Raw genomic sequence first — 13,307 nt, forward strand, 5'->3', positions numbered from 1 at the left:
TACTTAAGAACATAACAAAATATTTTAAATTCTAATTTATGTGCATACTTTTATAAATAACTACCAAGTTGTTAGTCATAAATATGTATTAAGCTGTTTGGACCTAAGTACTTAATAAATAGAACTGTGAAGCATTTCTTTTGGCTAAGGAGTGCCAAGGAACTGAGAAAGCTTGGGAACATTTGTCTTTTCAAAATGGAAACAGGCAGGGCCCAGTGGTTCATTCCTGTAATCCCAGAATTTTGGGAGGCCGAGGCAGGAGGATTGCCTGAGTTTGGGAGGTCAAGCTGTGGTGAGCAGTGATCATGTCACTGCACTCCAGTCTGGGTGACAGAATGAGACCTTGACAAAATCCCCTCCGCCACAAAACCAAAATGGAAACACCTTTGTTTTTTTTCAGGGTGTTAAAGTAATTTGGGGAAAACAAGGCCAGGTAAGGTGGCTCATGCCTGTAATCTCAGTACTTTAGGAGGCCAAGGTAGGAGGATCACTTGAGATCAGAAGTTTGAGATCAATCTGGCCAACATAGCAGGACCTGTTTCTATCTCCCCGCCTCTCTCCTCCCCTGCAGGAGAGGAAAACAAACCCCCCATAATCCCATCACTTAAAGATAATGTTAAAATTTTCATGTGTGGTTTTCACATATATTTTAAAAATCATCTCTGCCTATTTTATGCTTTTTCTTTTTAATTTTTTTGTCAGTGAATTTGTAAGTTATTTTGCAAATTCTAAAAGTCTTTGGGCAGAACTGAAAGAAATAAGCCTTTCTAACTCCCTGTTCCTCTTTCATCCACTTCAAAATCTCTTACAGAAATAAGTGTATACAATTGTAGAAGTGGAATAGGTAATCACTTTGAGTTGACTTACCGCAAAGAACTCTAAAGGAATGGGTGCCGGCAATTTCTCTTTAAATCTCTCATTAAACTCCTTGCCTCCCAACAGCACACCAAAAACCAACAGCCCGACGCCTAGGGAACACACGTTGAGGTTTTTAACATTCTGCAACACAGCAACTGTACTCTGTAACACAGTGAATACTGGATGTTTACACCAAGAAATCGTCCCTGAATAGACAGAGACATTCAGTGCACAAATCAGACCAGCCATTCCATTACTGGACATTTCTAGTGAAAAGCTCTCAGGCTAAAATATGTCACTTTGTAGTTTCCACCAATTAGGAAGCATTTTTACCTAGTCATACAACTAGTAGTCATTCTTATCAGACAATCTTATAGTGTTTTTTGATATGCTGGTGTCTCAATGCAGAATTTAAAATTCAGAAAAGGAATCCTGAAGCTGAGTCCTGAGCATTAGGAAAAAATTAAGGGGTGATATCAGCAAAGTACTCCAAAGGTAAATACATAGAAAAGCGTTTAGGAGCGTAAAGAAGGAGACATTATTGTTAGCAAGACTTTGAAGTCTAGAGAGTGCTGAAGTTTGGAAAGGAGCCCAGGAGAACTAGAGAAGAAAGCCACTTAATTATATCCTAGGGTTACAGTCTGGGCACCCCAAATGCAGTCAGTTCTCATTTGAAACCCAATAAAGTAGACTCCCCACGGAGCCCAGGTCACGCACCTTTTCCTATCAATGCCTAGAGTGCTCAGGTATACTTGTATGTTGTCTTTCCTTTGTGACAAGGCATTTTAAGAAGTATGTTACCAGTTATTATGGGAAACTAAGAATTTAGTTATTTAGGGAACATTCCTACAGTGTGATTCTAATCTAATCAATCTAATCAATCAAGGACTTAAATGTCACTTCTTCAAAGTGCCTTTCTTAGACCCCCTAATCTAAAGGTCTCCCTGTTCAACTTTCAGAGCAACCAGTACCTTTTTTCCATAGCACTCAATACCAATGAATGGTATACTGTCTTCCCATTGGAGGGCAAAGGTTATATCTACTTAGCTCACAGTTGTATCTCAGTGGCTAGCAGTGTCTGACATGTAAATACCTACAAAGGTTATAAACTTTTCTAAGGACAGCTTTCGCAGCATTTCAGAAGTTATGATATGCGGTACTGCCACTGTCAATTAATTCTAACTATTTTCTAATTTCCTCTTCATTCCTGAGTCATTTAGAAATGATTTTTGGTTTCTAAAGGTATGGGGGATTTTAAAAGTTATATTTAGTTGCTGATTTCACTGTGTGAAAAAATATTAAATTTTTAGAATTTGTGATCAGTTTCACATGATCCATTTCAACATAGCATTTATTACCATTGTTCCTTAGGTGCTTGCAAATAATTTGTATTTTCTCTGAGTTGAGCACAGGGTCTATATATTTTGTTTGTTTGTTTTGAGTTGGCCATTGCAGCCTCGACCTGCTGGGCTCCAGCGATCCTTCCGCCTCAGCCTTCCAAGTAGCTGGAACTACAGGCGCGCGCTACCATGCCCGGCTAATTTTTGATTTATTGTAGAGATGAGGTCTCGCCAAGTTGCCCAGGCGGATCTCGAACCCGCGGGCTCAGGCAATCCACTCACCTCAGCCTCCTAAAGGTGCGGGGTACAGGCTGAGCCACCGAGCCCGGCACTATATATTTTTTATTAGAGTAAACTGGTTAATTAGGTAAGTTAAATCTTTTATAGCCTTACTTATATTTTTGTCTGCTTGAGTAGGCAGTTTTTGAGAGAGATATATTATCCCACTATGCCTTTAAATTATTTGTAATTTCTAAAAAAAACATGATTTAGTTGCAAAAAAAAAAAAAAGCTATTTCTTCACCTAACTAGAGTGATGGTGCAGTTGCCAAATAAAGATCTAAAAAAAAAATTTCTTGTGAAGTAGGCAGTGTCACATACCAATAAAATGGGATTTTAAGGTTTAATCTTCCTTGCAGCACTGTTCCCAGAAAGCCTTAGAATAACTGAATCTTTTCCTTTTTATGGAAATTCTTTGGGGGGGGAAAAAGAGCCTTGAAAGTAAAAAAGATACAGAAAAGAATGAGAAAGTACAGAAGGAAAAACAGGTACCAGTATGTCAGAAAGTTGCTTACTTACATACACCACTGAAAAGATCCCACTGTACCGCTTTGTTTTGACTCCGAACAGGTATTTTAACATGGAGGTGAAGACATGTACAGCTGCCGCAGTGGTAAACCCACGGACAAGAGGTTCTGTGAGATATATGGCCACAAATCCGAACCTACAGACACCTAGGCAAAACTATTTTTTTAATGACAAAGAAACAAATAAATCACATGACAGGCCAGGAACTTATGACCAACAGAAAACATGCTAGTTCTTTCTGGACCAGTTTCTAACACTACAGATGTGGGCCTGCAGCAGGTAAGTAGCTAACAAATCAATCACTGTTATGCAGAAAACAATGGAAGGTTTGGAGTGGCTTGGAGTCCCACGGAATATCAGCCACACTCATGCCTTTCCTGTCCCATGGAGCTGGTGGAGAGGGTGCTTTGTTATGTAGACTATAGTGCCTGATCACTGGCTGCTCCTTCCAAGTACAAAGAGATGTCCACTTCCCAGTACTAACCAATCCTGCTGTTTCAAGCTTGTCTTACTTTTGAGATCTTTATCAGTTGAAGCTTGTATACTAGTCACTCATAGTTGTAAATAAGACATGCAGTTGAACTGGTGTTGCTGAGTTCTGTGACCCCTGAGCTCTGGAGTTTTGCCAGCTCATTCTCTGCCTCCCATGTAGTAAGACTAGCCAAGAAAGCTCAATGGATACTTCTTAGATTAACAAATGAGAGCCCATTTCCCCATCTTTGAGTCTTACCTGAATGATTCCTGAGAGCAAGGTCACAGACATGGCAACTTTCACTCTCAAAGCATCTCTGGCTTCTGTGCCATTGGTTGCATTTACTCCTCCTGGAATGACTATATCATCTGGTACTAATCGAACAGCCACACCACCAATCATCAGGCTAATAACAGCAAACGGACCTAAAATAATGATGCATGAATGATCTCTGTTCAGGGGTTCAAGGAAACTATCTTCAGAGTACCTGATGTGGTTGTTGCAGCATGCTGAAGATATAGGTGAGGTCAGTAAGTCATTCTTGAAAGAAGACTGCACTGTACTCCTTCAGCATCCTGCTCTTGGTGTGTGGGCAGTGTGTGTGTGTGTAAGTGTGTATGTGTGTGTGTGTGTGTGTGTGTGTGTGTGTGTGTGTGTGTGTTTTATTTGCTCGTGGTGGCCTCAGGCAGCACCAACACTATTATGAAATCCATAAACATCTGATAAACTAAAGAAAACATGTATAATTCAGAGCCTAAAATATGATGAAAATGAAATACATGCCGAGTAACTAAAAGCTCAAAGTACTACCACTGATATAAAAAGGAAAACCAGATGCAAGCAAATTATATTATGAAATAAAGCATTTATCTCATTCCACAGATTTCAGCGTTGCTCTTTTACATAAGAAAATTGCCTTTTTTATTATCCCAAGGTATAAGTTTTAGAAATCTTAGGGGGAATATATATTTTTAAAGCACCTATTATGTACACAGTAACAAAACTGGTTAATAAGCAGATTTTTAACAACAACCATACTATTTCTCTGGCACATCACAAAGCTTGGAAATCCAAAAGGAAAGATACTAGAATATCAAGTATAAGTGTAAGCTTTTACCTATGGATATGTGTCTGGAGGTTCCAAAAAAACAATACATAATGACAGGATAAAATGAAGAGTACAGGCCAAATACTGGGGGCACGGCTGCCAGCATTGCAAAAGCTAAACCTGTGGGATGAAAACCAGACAGAAATGGGAGATCATTAGAAAACAGAGGGGTTACATGTATTTTTCTCTTGGTTGTTATCTTTGATGAACAAATACAATCTATTTTTTTTAAGCTGATGTGTCCAACCTGTCCCTATCCCAGTCCTGAATGTCAACCAACCTTGATGCTTACAGAGTCCAGGATGAGACAGTTTTCCTTGTCATCTCCTTTTTGCAAGTAGGTAGATTTTCTTCTGCTTTATTCTTCCAAAAATTTGATAAGAGCTGAAAACGTCTTACTTAGTGGTTGCAGTTGTTACCTGGTGTTGACGCACAAAAGCTAGCTCTTTCTCAAATGGGGAGTTTCTGTGGGTTCTGTGGAGACCTCCTTGCTATAAGGAACTACTATACTACTCCAGGCCCATGCAGTGCCCCCTCCACCTGACTCTTAGATTCCCCCTTGGTCTCTTATCATCAGAAGGTACAGTCTTCCAGGTTCTTTCTGCTGGACTATGTTCATCCTGCAGGCAGCCTTCCCAGGCTGGTACCTTTCAAATGAGCCAAACCTGACCAGTTATCCAATGGGAAAGCTCGGCATTTTATCCCAAGAAACTTTGGAAGTGCAGGTCATACCCTCTAGAGGACTCTTTTCATTCTGATGTCCTAGGAAGTTTAAGCCTCCTTTACCTAGAGACTTTACACAAATGTACAAAGACAGTCACCATTATAGTACAATATAGAATAGTTTTGCTGCCCTGAAAATCCTCTGTCCTCCACCTATTCATCCCTTCCTCCCTGCTAACCCCTACAAATCAATGATCTTTTTGCTGTCTCCATAGTTTTGCCTCTCCCAGAATGTTATATAGTTGGGATCATCCAGTATGTAGCTATGACAGATTGATTTCTTCTACTTAGTAATAAGCATTTAAGGTTCCTCCGTGTCTTTTCGTGGCTTGAAAACTCATTTCTTTTTAGTGCTGAATAACATTCCATTGTCTGGATATACCACAGTTTATTTATCCATTCATCTACTGAAGAATGTCTTATTTGTTTCCAAAGTTTGGCAATTATGAATTAAGATAGACTTCATTTTTAAAAGCAACTGGATTTTTTTTAAAAATTCAAGAATTAGGCATCAGTCTCCACAAACTCCAGGAGGCCCTGTCCAGTACTCTGAGTAGCTCTCTTGCAATCTTTCCTAACTTGACTTTATGTGGAGGGGTAATATAGAGGGCTTTAACCTCTCTTTGGAAAATTCTCATTCCAAATCTTGTATCAATCTCCCCATTTCCTTATATATTCTGTTGAAGTGATACACTAAATAGACAGTTTGGGTATCATTCACTCACAGTTTTGCACAGATGGTCTGGGATCCCTCTTTAGAACTGTGGGCAACAAATACCTCTTATTTGGGGGCTCAGTCAAGTACCTGGGACAATGAGAAAACTCAATGCACCGTTATGCTGTGAAAAAATAACTTTAGTAAAAGAAGAGTTGGGAAAGCATCCTTATTTCATGTATGATATTGGTCACTCGGATGTTGTCTTTTTGAAAAAAAAAATTATTTCTTGCAAAGAAATGCACATATGCAGTTTAAGAAGACAAGCAGCACTTGAAAGGCACTCAGGACAGCCAGATGTCTTCTGCCTCACTCCCCTCCCTCCAGGTCCCACTCCTCAGAGGCAATCACTGCCAGTTCTTGTAGCTGCTTTTCTGCTATTTATCTCCATTTTCTTTTCTTTCTTTTTTTTTGAGTTGGAGTCTCACTCCGTCGCCCAGACTGGAGTACAGTGGCCGCTCCCGGACACCACAGCCTTGACCTGCTGGGCTCCGGCGATCCTTCCGCCTCTGCCTTCCCAGTAGCTGGAACTACAGGCGTGCGCTACCACGACCGGCTGATTTTTTAATTTATTGTAGAGATGAGGTCTCACTGCTCAGGCAGGTCTCGAACCCGCGGGCTCAGGCAATCTGCTCACCTCAACCTCCCAAAGGTGCGGGATTACAGGCTGAGCCACCGAGCCCAGTTTATCTCCATTTTCTTAAATCAGCAGTTCTCAATGGAGAGTGCTCAATGGAGAGGTCACACCCTCAAGGGAACATTTGACATTTTTGATTATCATGATGGGTTTGGGGATGAGGGTGCTACTGACATTTAGGGGACAGAGGCCAGGGATGTTGCTAAACATCCTGCACTGCACAGGAAAGCCCCCCATAACAGTGTGAATGGCACGGGGTTGAGAGTCTTGTGCTAAATAATGTTTGTATTGTTATTTCTTAATTTATCAATTTTAGATGTAAACTATTAACTTTCTATTATTTTTGCCCTTACAGTTTTTCATTAGTTATATCATAATTGTGTGACTTTTCTTTTCCTTACTAGAAAGTTTTGGGATCCTCTACTCTGGTTGTTCTGATATCTTACTATGGTGTGCTTGCTTTATTTTTTATTCATTCTGTTGGGTACTTAATAATTCCTCTCAGTCTGAAAATGTATGTATTTCAGTTCTGGGGATTATTCTTTGATAATTTCTTCCCTTTTGTTTTTGCTCTTCTTTCTTTCTGGAAGTCCGACTGATGTACGATGGAACACCAGGATTGATCCTCTGGTGTTCTTACCTGTTCTCTCTCTCTTTTTTTTTTTTGAGTTGGAGTCTCACTCTGTCGCCCAGGCTGGAGTGCAGTGGCCGCTCCCGGCCACCGCAGCCTCGACCTGCTGGGCTCTGGCGATCCTTCCGCCTCAGCCTTCCAAGTAGCCGGAACTACAGGCGTGCGCTACCACGCCCGGCTGACTTTTTGATTTATTGTAGAGATGAGGTCTTGCTGCCCAGGCGGGTCTCAAACCCGCAGGCTCAGGCAATCCGCTCACCTCAGCCTCCCAAAGGCGCAGCCGAGCCACCGAGCCCAGCTACCTTGTTCTCTCTTAGTGTCTATTTATTTATCTTTTTCTTCTACTTCCAGGAGATTTCCTCTACCTTATCCAACTGAATATTTTATTCCAGCTATAACATTTGTCCTTCTTGTTGTATGGTTTAGTCTCTGTCTTTCTTGAAGCTCCACGTGTGTTGGTTCACTGTGTTAACTGATGGATCTTCTGGTGGGGCAACTGCGTGGCCTGCCAACATCTTCACTGGGGGATTTCCACTATTGGTGTTATATGGGTCACCATGTGCCTTGGGCTATACGTTTTCTTGTAGGCACTTGGGAGCTGAGCAGGGCAAGGGAACAGTCTTTGTCAGCTCACAGTTCAGTGTGCAGACTTCTGCTTATCCTCCTTACGTCTCTCAGTATTTTCACCCTACCACCCACTGCATGGTGTAGGTGTGGGGACCTGTCTACATGCTTATTACACAGAATTTCAACCAATTCCTGACTTCCAGCTTTGACAAAACTTGGAGTCTCCAATCTCCCAGTGTTCTGTGGGCTACTTACTTATATTTCAGCTTCCTCTATTCTGATAATTCTGTTGTTATTGTCCTTTTGCTTGCCATCTTTTTTTTTTCCTGTTCCACAATGTCTTATCTCTCATATTCTTTGTCCTTGCTAGTTTATACCATTTCCCCTTTCTTTTTTTTTTTGAGTTGGAGTCTCACCCTGTCACCCAGACTGAAGTGCAGTGGCTGTTCCCGGCCACCACAGCCTCGACCTGCTGGGCTCCGGCGATCCTTCTGCCTCAGCCTTCCAAGTAGCTGGAACTACAGGTGCGCGCTACCACGCCCAGCTAATTTTTGATTTATGGTAAAGATGAGGTCTCGCCAAGTTGCCCAGGCGGGTCTCGAACCCGCAGGCTCAGGCAGTCCACTCACCTCAGCCTCCCAAAGGCACGAGATTACAGGCTGAGCCACCGATCCCGGCTCCCCCTTCTTTACTATCATTTTTGAGGGATTTTAAGTCAGTTAGAGTTAAAAGTATAGCATGCATTCAGTGTGCCATGCTTAACAAAAAAATATTTTCAGTAACTTAAATTATTTATCAATTACAAGAAATGTATTTACTTTTGCTTGGATCTCTATCTTTGCTATATTTTGCTTTCCATATTTGTCTATCTTCATCGATTAATGATGTGTAGACTAATGCCATTTTGATACAAATTTGATTGTGAGATGATCTATGCCTCTCAGAGGTGTCTGACTTACTGGATGGATTATTCCCTGCTTTGAAAGAATTTCTTCCTTTCTGTAATAACACACATCCCTGATTTTCCTCCTCCCTTTCCATACATTTATTTTCTGTCTCTTCTGCTGGTTCTTCCTTCTTTATTTGGCCTTCAGTGTTAGACAAAGTTTAATGTTGGTTCCATTCTCTTTTCACTCCACATTCTCTCCCTAGGTTCCCTGGTCTACTGCCATGGTTTAAATGCTACCTACAGGTCAAAGATTCCAAAATTAATATCTCTAGCCCATACCTCTCTTTTGAGTTCACCATATATTAAACATGATATATCTTCTTTATCTCACAAGCATATTAAATTTAACATGATAAGACTTACCCTTCCGTTCCATTCCTGCAATTTTTATCATGTCTGCAATTGGCACCTCCATCGCTCAGATATTTGAAACAGAAACCCAGGAGTCATTCTTACCATACCTCTTTCTCACTGTCACCACATCCAACTCATCAGCCTAGCCACCTTAAAGTTATTCTTGATGTAACCTCCTCCTCATTCTCCCCAAATTATTCCAACAGCCAGTCTTGCTGCTCTTAAAAAATATAACACATATTTTTCCAATTCTTTCTATTTTTATAGCCATCACCCTAGCTCAAAATGGAAGGTCGACTGATTGAGAATAAGTTTGTGGAATGACTATAAGAACCCAACTAAAGCAAAATCCTAAAGATCTGAATATGAGTTTACATGGTTCATGGAGTCACTTGCTGCAGCTTTGCCAGCCCTGCTTGGCTGAATGTCATGTTAAGCTTCTGCTTCTTGTTTCAAATACTGAGATCTTATCTGCAGTTTAACTTGCTCTTGCCTCTGACTCTGCCCCTTTCCCTGTCCTTGGGATGATGCCTTCAGAATGGCTGTGGGAATTTGTTGGGCGTAGTGGTGCATGCTTGTAGTGCCAGCTACTTGGGATATTGTGGTGGAAAGATCACCTGAGCCCAGGAGGTTGCGACTGTGGTGAGCTGTAATCATGCCCTTGGCACTCTAGCCTGGGTGAGTGACACAATGAAATCCCAACTCAAAAAAAAAAAAAGAAAAGAAAAAAAAGAAAAAAAGTCGGAAACAGTCCAAAACCTGATTTAAGATTTTATTTAATAGATTTAATAAATTTGGTAAATAAGTCACCTGGAAAACTAATGATTGGCTAACTGATCATTGAAGAAAGTGATATTTTTTTTTGAGTTGGAGTCTCATTCTGTCACCCAGGCTAGAGTGCAGTGGCATATTTGCAGCCACCACAGCCCTGACCTGCTGGGCTCAGGTGATCCTTCCACCTCAGCCTTCCAAGTAGCTGGAATGACAGGCGTGCACTATCATGTTCGGCTTATTTTTTGATTTATTGTAGAGATGAGGTCTCACCAAGTTGCCCAGGCTGGTCTCGAACCCCTGAACTTAGGCAATCCTCTCGCCTTGGCCTCCCAAAGTGCTGGGATTATAGGCTTCAGCCACCACACCTGGCTGGAAAGTGATGTTTTTGGCAAATTAATTTTTGGGAAATTGGCTAGAAAGGAATAGGTTTTTGTACTGCTGACCTAGAGCTGTCCAGCCAGCATCACCTTTGCCTGCACTGCGCCACCGTCATCTCTAACTCGTCTCCCACATACATTCTGGTAGCCCTCCCATCACTCAAAACCACTCCCCACACAGTAGTCTCAATGACCTCTTACAAGGAAAACCCAAATGAAAGGCCTGTTGATAGCTTTTCACTGCTCTCAGAATGGAATCCCAAAGTGGCCTGAGAAGGCTCTGCAGGCCTGCCTCTGCTCGCCTTGCCAGCCACTGCCCCTGGCTCCCTGCAATCCTAGCACACAGCCTTTCCATTAATTCTTCAAATCACACCCAACTCTTTTCCTGCTAGTACTTTCATGAATGCTGCTCTTTCTGCCTGAAATGCATTTCTCTCTTCTTTGGCCTGTCTCAGGTGTCAGCTCAAGCTTCACTTCCTCAAAGAGGTTTCTGTGACTTCCCTTCCTAGACTCCCTATTATTATCTTACAGTACCTCCCCTTTTCATTCATAGTGTTTATCATCATTTGTAATAAAAAATTTACATGTGCCTTTATTTGCTTTGTGTCTCACTCCCTTGACTGGACAGTTAGCTCTATGAGGACATGGACAGCCAGGAAGGTGCTTAATCAACATGTATCATTTAGATAAATAAGTTAATAAATGCTTTCTTAAGTTCTTACATCACATATAAAATCACAGAGCTGTACAGGAATTCAGCATATCATGGTCCCTTGTAACTGGAATATTGGCTTGAAAGCATAGAATCTTAACAACAGCCATAACAAAATATTGACTGAATGACTGACTTAGCAAGAGGTCAGTAAATAATGCCCATTTAGTATACTGATCAGCTAAACAGTATCACAATTTTCTACTATTAATATCCCTGAAACTTAAAAAAAAATTATTTGTAGAAACAAGTCTCACTATGTTGTTCAGGCTGGTCTTAAACTCCTGGGCTCAAGCAATCCTCCCACTTCGGCTTCCCAAAGTGCTGGGATTATAGATGTGAGCCACCATGCCTGGCCTCTGAAACTTTTTAAGAGTTAAGTGTTTCTGAAGAATTCCTTTAGACAGGTAAAGGTTACTAGAGTGATATAATAAAAACTATGAATCTGCAATCATGATGGAATGAACAAACGCAGTCAACCAACTGTTTGAGGAGATGGTAGCAAGGGAAAAAAGAGAGGAACTGGGTGCAGTGGCTCATGCCTGTAATCCCAGCACTTTGGGAAGCCGAGGCAGGAGGATTTCTTGAGCCCAGGAGTTCAGACCCAGCCTGGGCAACATAGTGAGACCCTTTCTCTACAAAAAAGTAAAAAAGAATGGCTGGGTGCGATGGTGTCATTTACTCAAGAGGCTGAGGTGGTAAGATTTCTTGAGCCCAGGAGTTCAAGGCTATAGTGAGCTGTGATTGTGCCACTGCACTCGAGTCTGGGTGATACAGTGAGATCCTGACTCAAAAAAAAATAAAAAATAAAAAAATAAATAATAAAGAGAAAGAAATATATGCTACTAACCTTGAGGAAGCTGAAGTACCCCTGTGCTTATGCCTGAGACCAAGTCACCCAACACATACTCCTTGAATTTGTATGCTGGCAGCCATTTAGTTATGGGTAGAAACATATAAATGATATTTCTTATTTTTTTAGGAGTGCATCTGAAAGGACAATGAAAGACAAAGTTAAAAATGATATCTGTAGAATTCATATCAAGGTATTTTCCCTTCCTCATATCTAGGAGTGATAAGGCAAAATTCACAATCAGTGATTTAGGATGTAGCTTCTGGGGAGAAATCAGGGATGGGAAAAAAGACAGAGTGGCTGGAGCATTCCTGGAAGACAAAGTGTACTTCGAAGGTGAGTGGAGAATCAGAAAGCAGGTTATGTTAACATTTATGCACACCTAAGGCTCAGTAGGAATTCAATAAACATGGTGAAATACATGATAAGCATGTGCTCAAGCAGACATCTTTTTTTCTTTTTTGAGTCAGAGTCTCGCTCTGTTGCCCAGGCTGCAGTGTAGTGGCATGCTCACAGTCATCACAGCCTCGACCTGCTGGGCTCTGGTGATCCTTCCACCTCAGCCCTTCAAGTAGCTGGAACCACAGGCACATGCCACCATGCCTGGCTAATTTTTTGATTTATTGTGGAGACAAAGTCTCGCCAAGTTGCCCAGGCTGGTCTCAATCCCCTGGGCTCAGGCAATCCTCTCGCCTCCGCCTCCCAACGTGCTGGGATGATAGGTTTGAGTCACTGAGCCCAGCTCAATCAGGTATCTAATACTGATTGAATCACTGGAAACCGTGTTGTGAACCACGAAGCCTCTCCATTCATTTTTTCTCCACTTTACCAAACCAATTTTCTTTACACATTTGACCTTGCTTATCTCATCACTGAATGATACAATAAAAGAAGTAGGTTAAAATACAACATACGTGAATGCCTGTTTCAGCTTATCCCCAATGGAATCCGAAACCTTGTCTTTCTTGTGTAGTCTCTCTTGGAGGACCGGATGACTGAAGATAGGCCTTTCCACATAGTACCTCTGGGTTGCTGCAAGGATTTCATTTTCTTCAGCATGATCCATAGTACTCTGAAATTATTCATCAACAGCAGGAGACAAGCATTTCCTGAGTGTTACTAGGGAGGAAATACAAACTCCATTTTAGATGCAAAAATCCTACTGACAATTATTCCTAAGCATCTCTTTGCTGTAGTCTAAGTTCTGAGACCTTTTTTGGATACCCTGGAATACCTCGCAGATTGTTCCGTATCTAGCAGGCACTAATAAATAAAATGAAATCAAAATCAATAAAACAATATAAACGTGACTTATACCTTCCCAGGGCAATAAGAAGGTAATGTGTATCTTTTGATAAAAGCTCAGATTAAGTTCAGTGGCTAAACACTGTAGTCAGTTGTCTTTTGGTCCATATTAGAGAACGGTAAAT

General features: G+C 41.3%; 1 protein-coding gene across 3 annotated transcripts in view; it reads right to left on the reverse strand.

Annotated features, from left to right (window-relative positions):
- The window catches only part of SLC26A5 (solute carrier family 26 member 5), a 37,464-nt gene extending 24,468 nt beyond the window's left edge, over nucleotides 1-12,996 (reverse strand). For all 3 annotated transcript variants that reach the window (XM_008062818.1, XM_008062815.1, XM_008062817.1), the window contains exons 1-6: nucleotides 12,792-12,996; nucleotides 11,875-12,014; nucleotides 4,595-4,705; nucleotides 3,736-3,902; nucleotides 2,997-3,161; nucleotides 868-1,020 (exon numbers count right to left, since the gene is read on the reverse strand). In XM_008062818.1, the coding sequence (XP_008061009.1) occupies nucleotides 868-1,020; nucleotides 2,997-3,161; nucleotides 3,736-3,902; nucleotides 4,595-4,705; nucleotides 11,875-12,014; nucleotides 12,792-12,943 (888 nt within the window). In that variant the 5' untranslated portion in view covers nucleotides 12,944-12,996. The remainder of the gene's footprint in view (nucleotides 1-867; nucleotides 1,021-2,996; nucleotides 3,162-3,735; nucleotides 3,903-4,594; nucleotides 4,706-11,874; nucleotides 12,015-12,791) is intronic.
- Between the last annotated feature and the right edge of the window lie 311 nt (nucleotides 12,997-13,307).

Source organism: Carlito syrichta, unplaced genomic scaffold, assembly GCF_000164805.1.
Source record: "Carlito syrichta isolate Samal-C Ts95f unplaced genomic scaffold, Tarsius_syrichta-2.0.1 Scaffold305844, whole genome shotgun sequence".
NCBI lineage: Eukaryota > Metazoa > Chordata > Mammalia > Primates > Tarsiidae > Carlito > Carlito syrichta.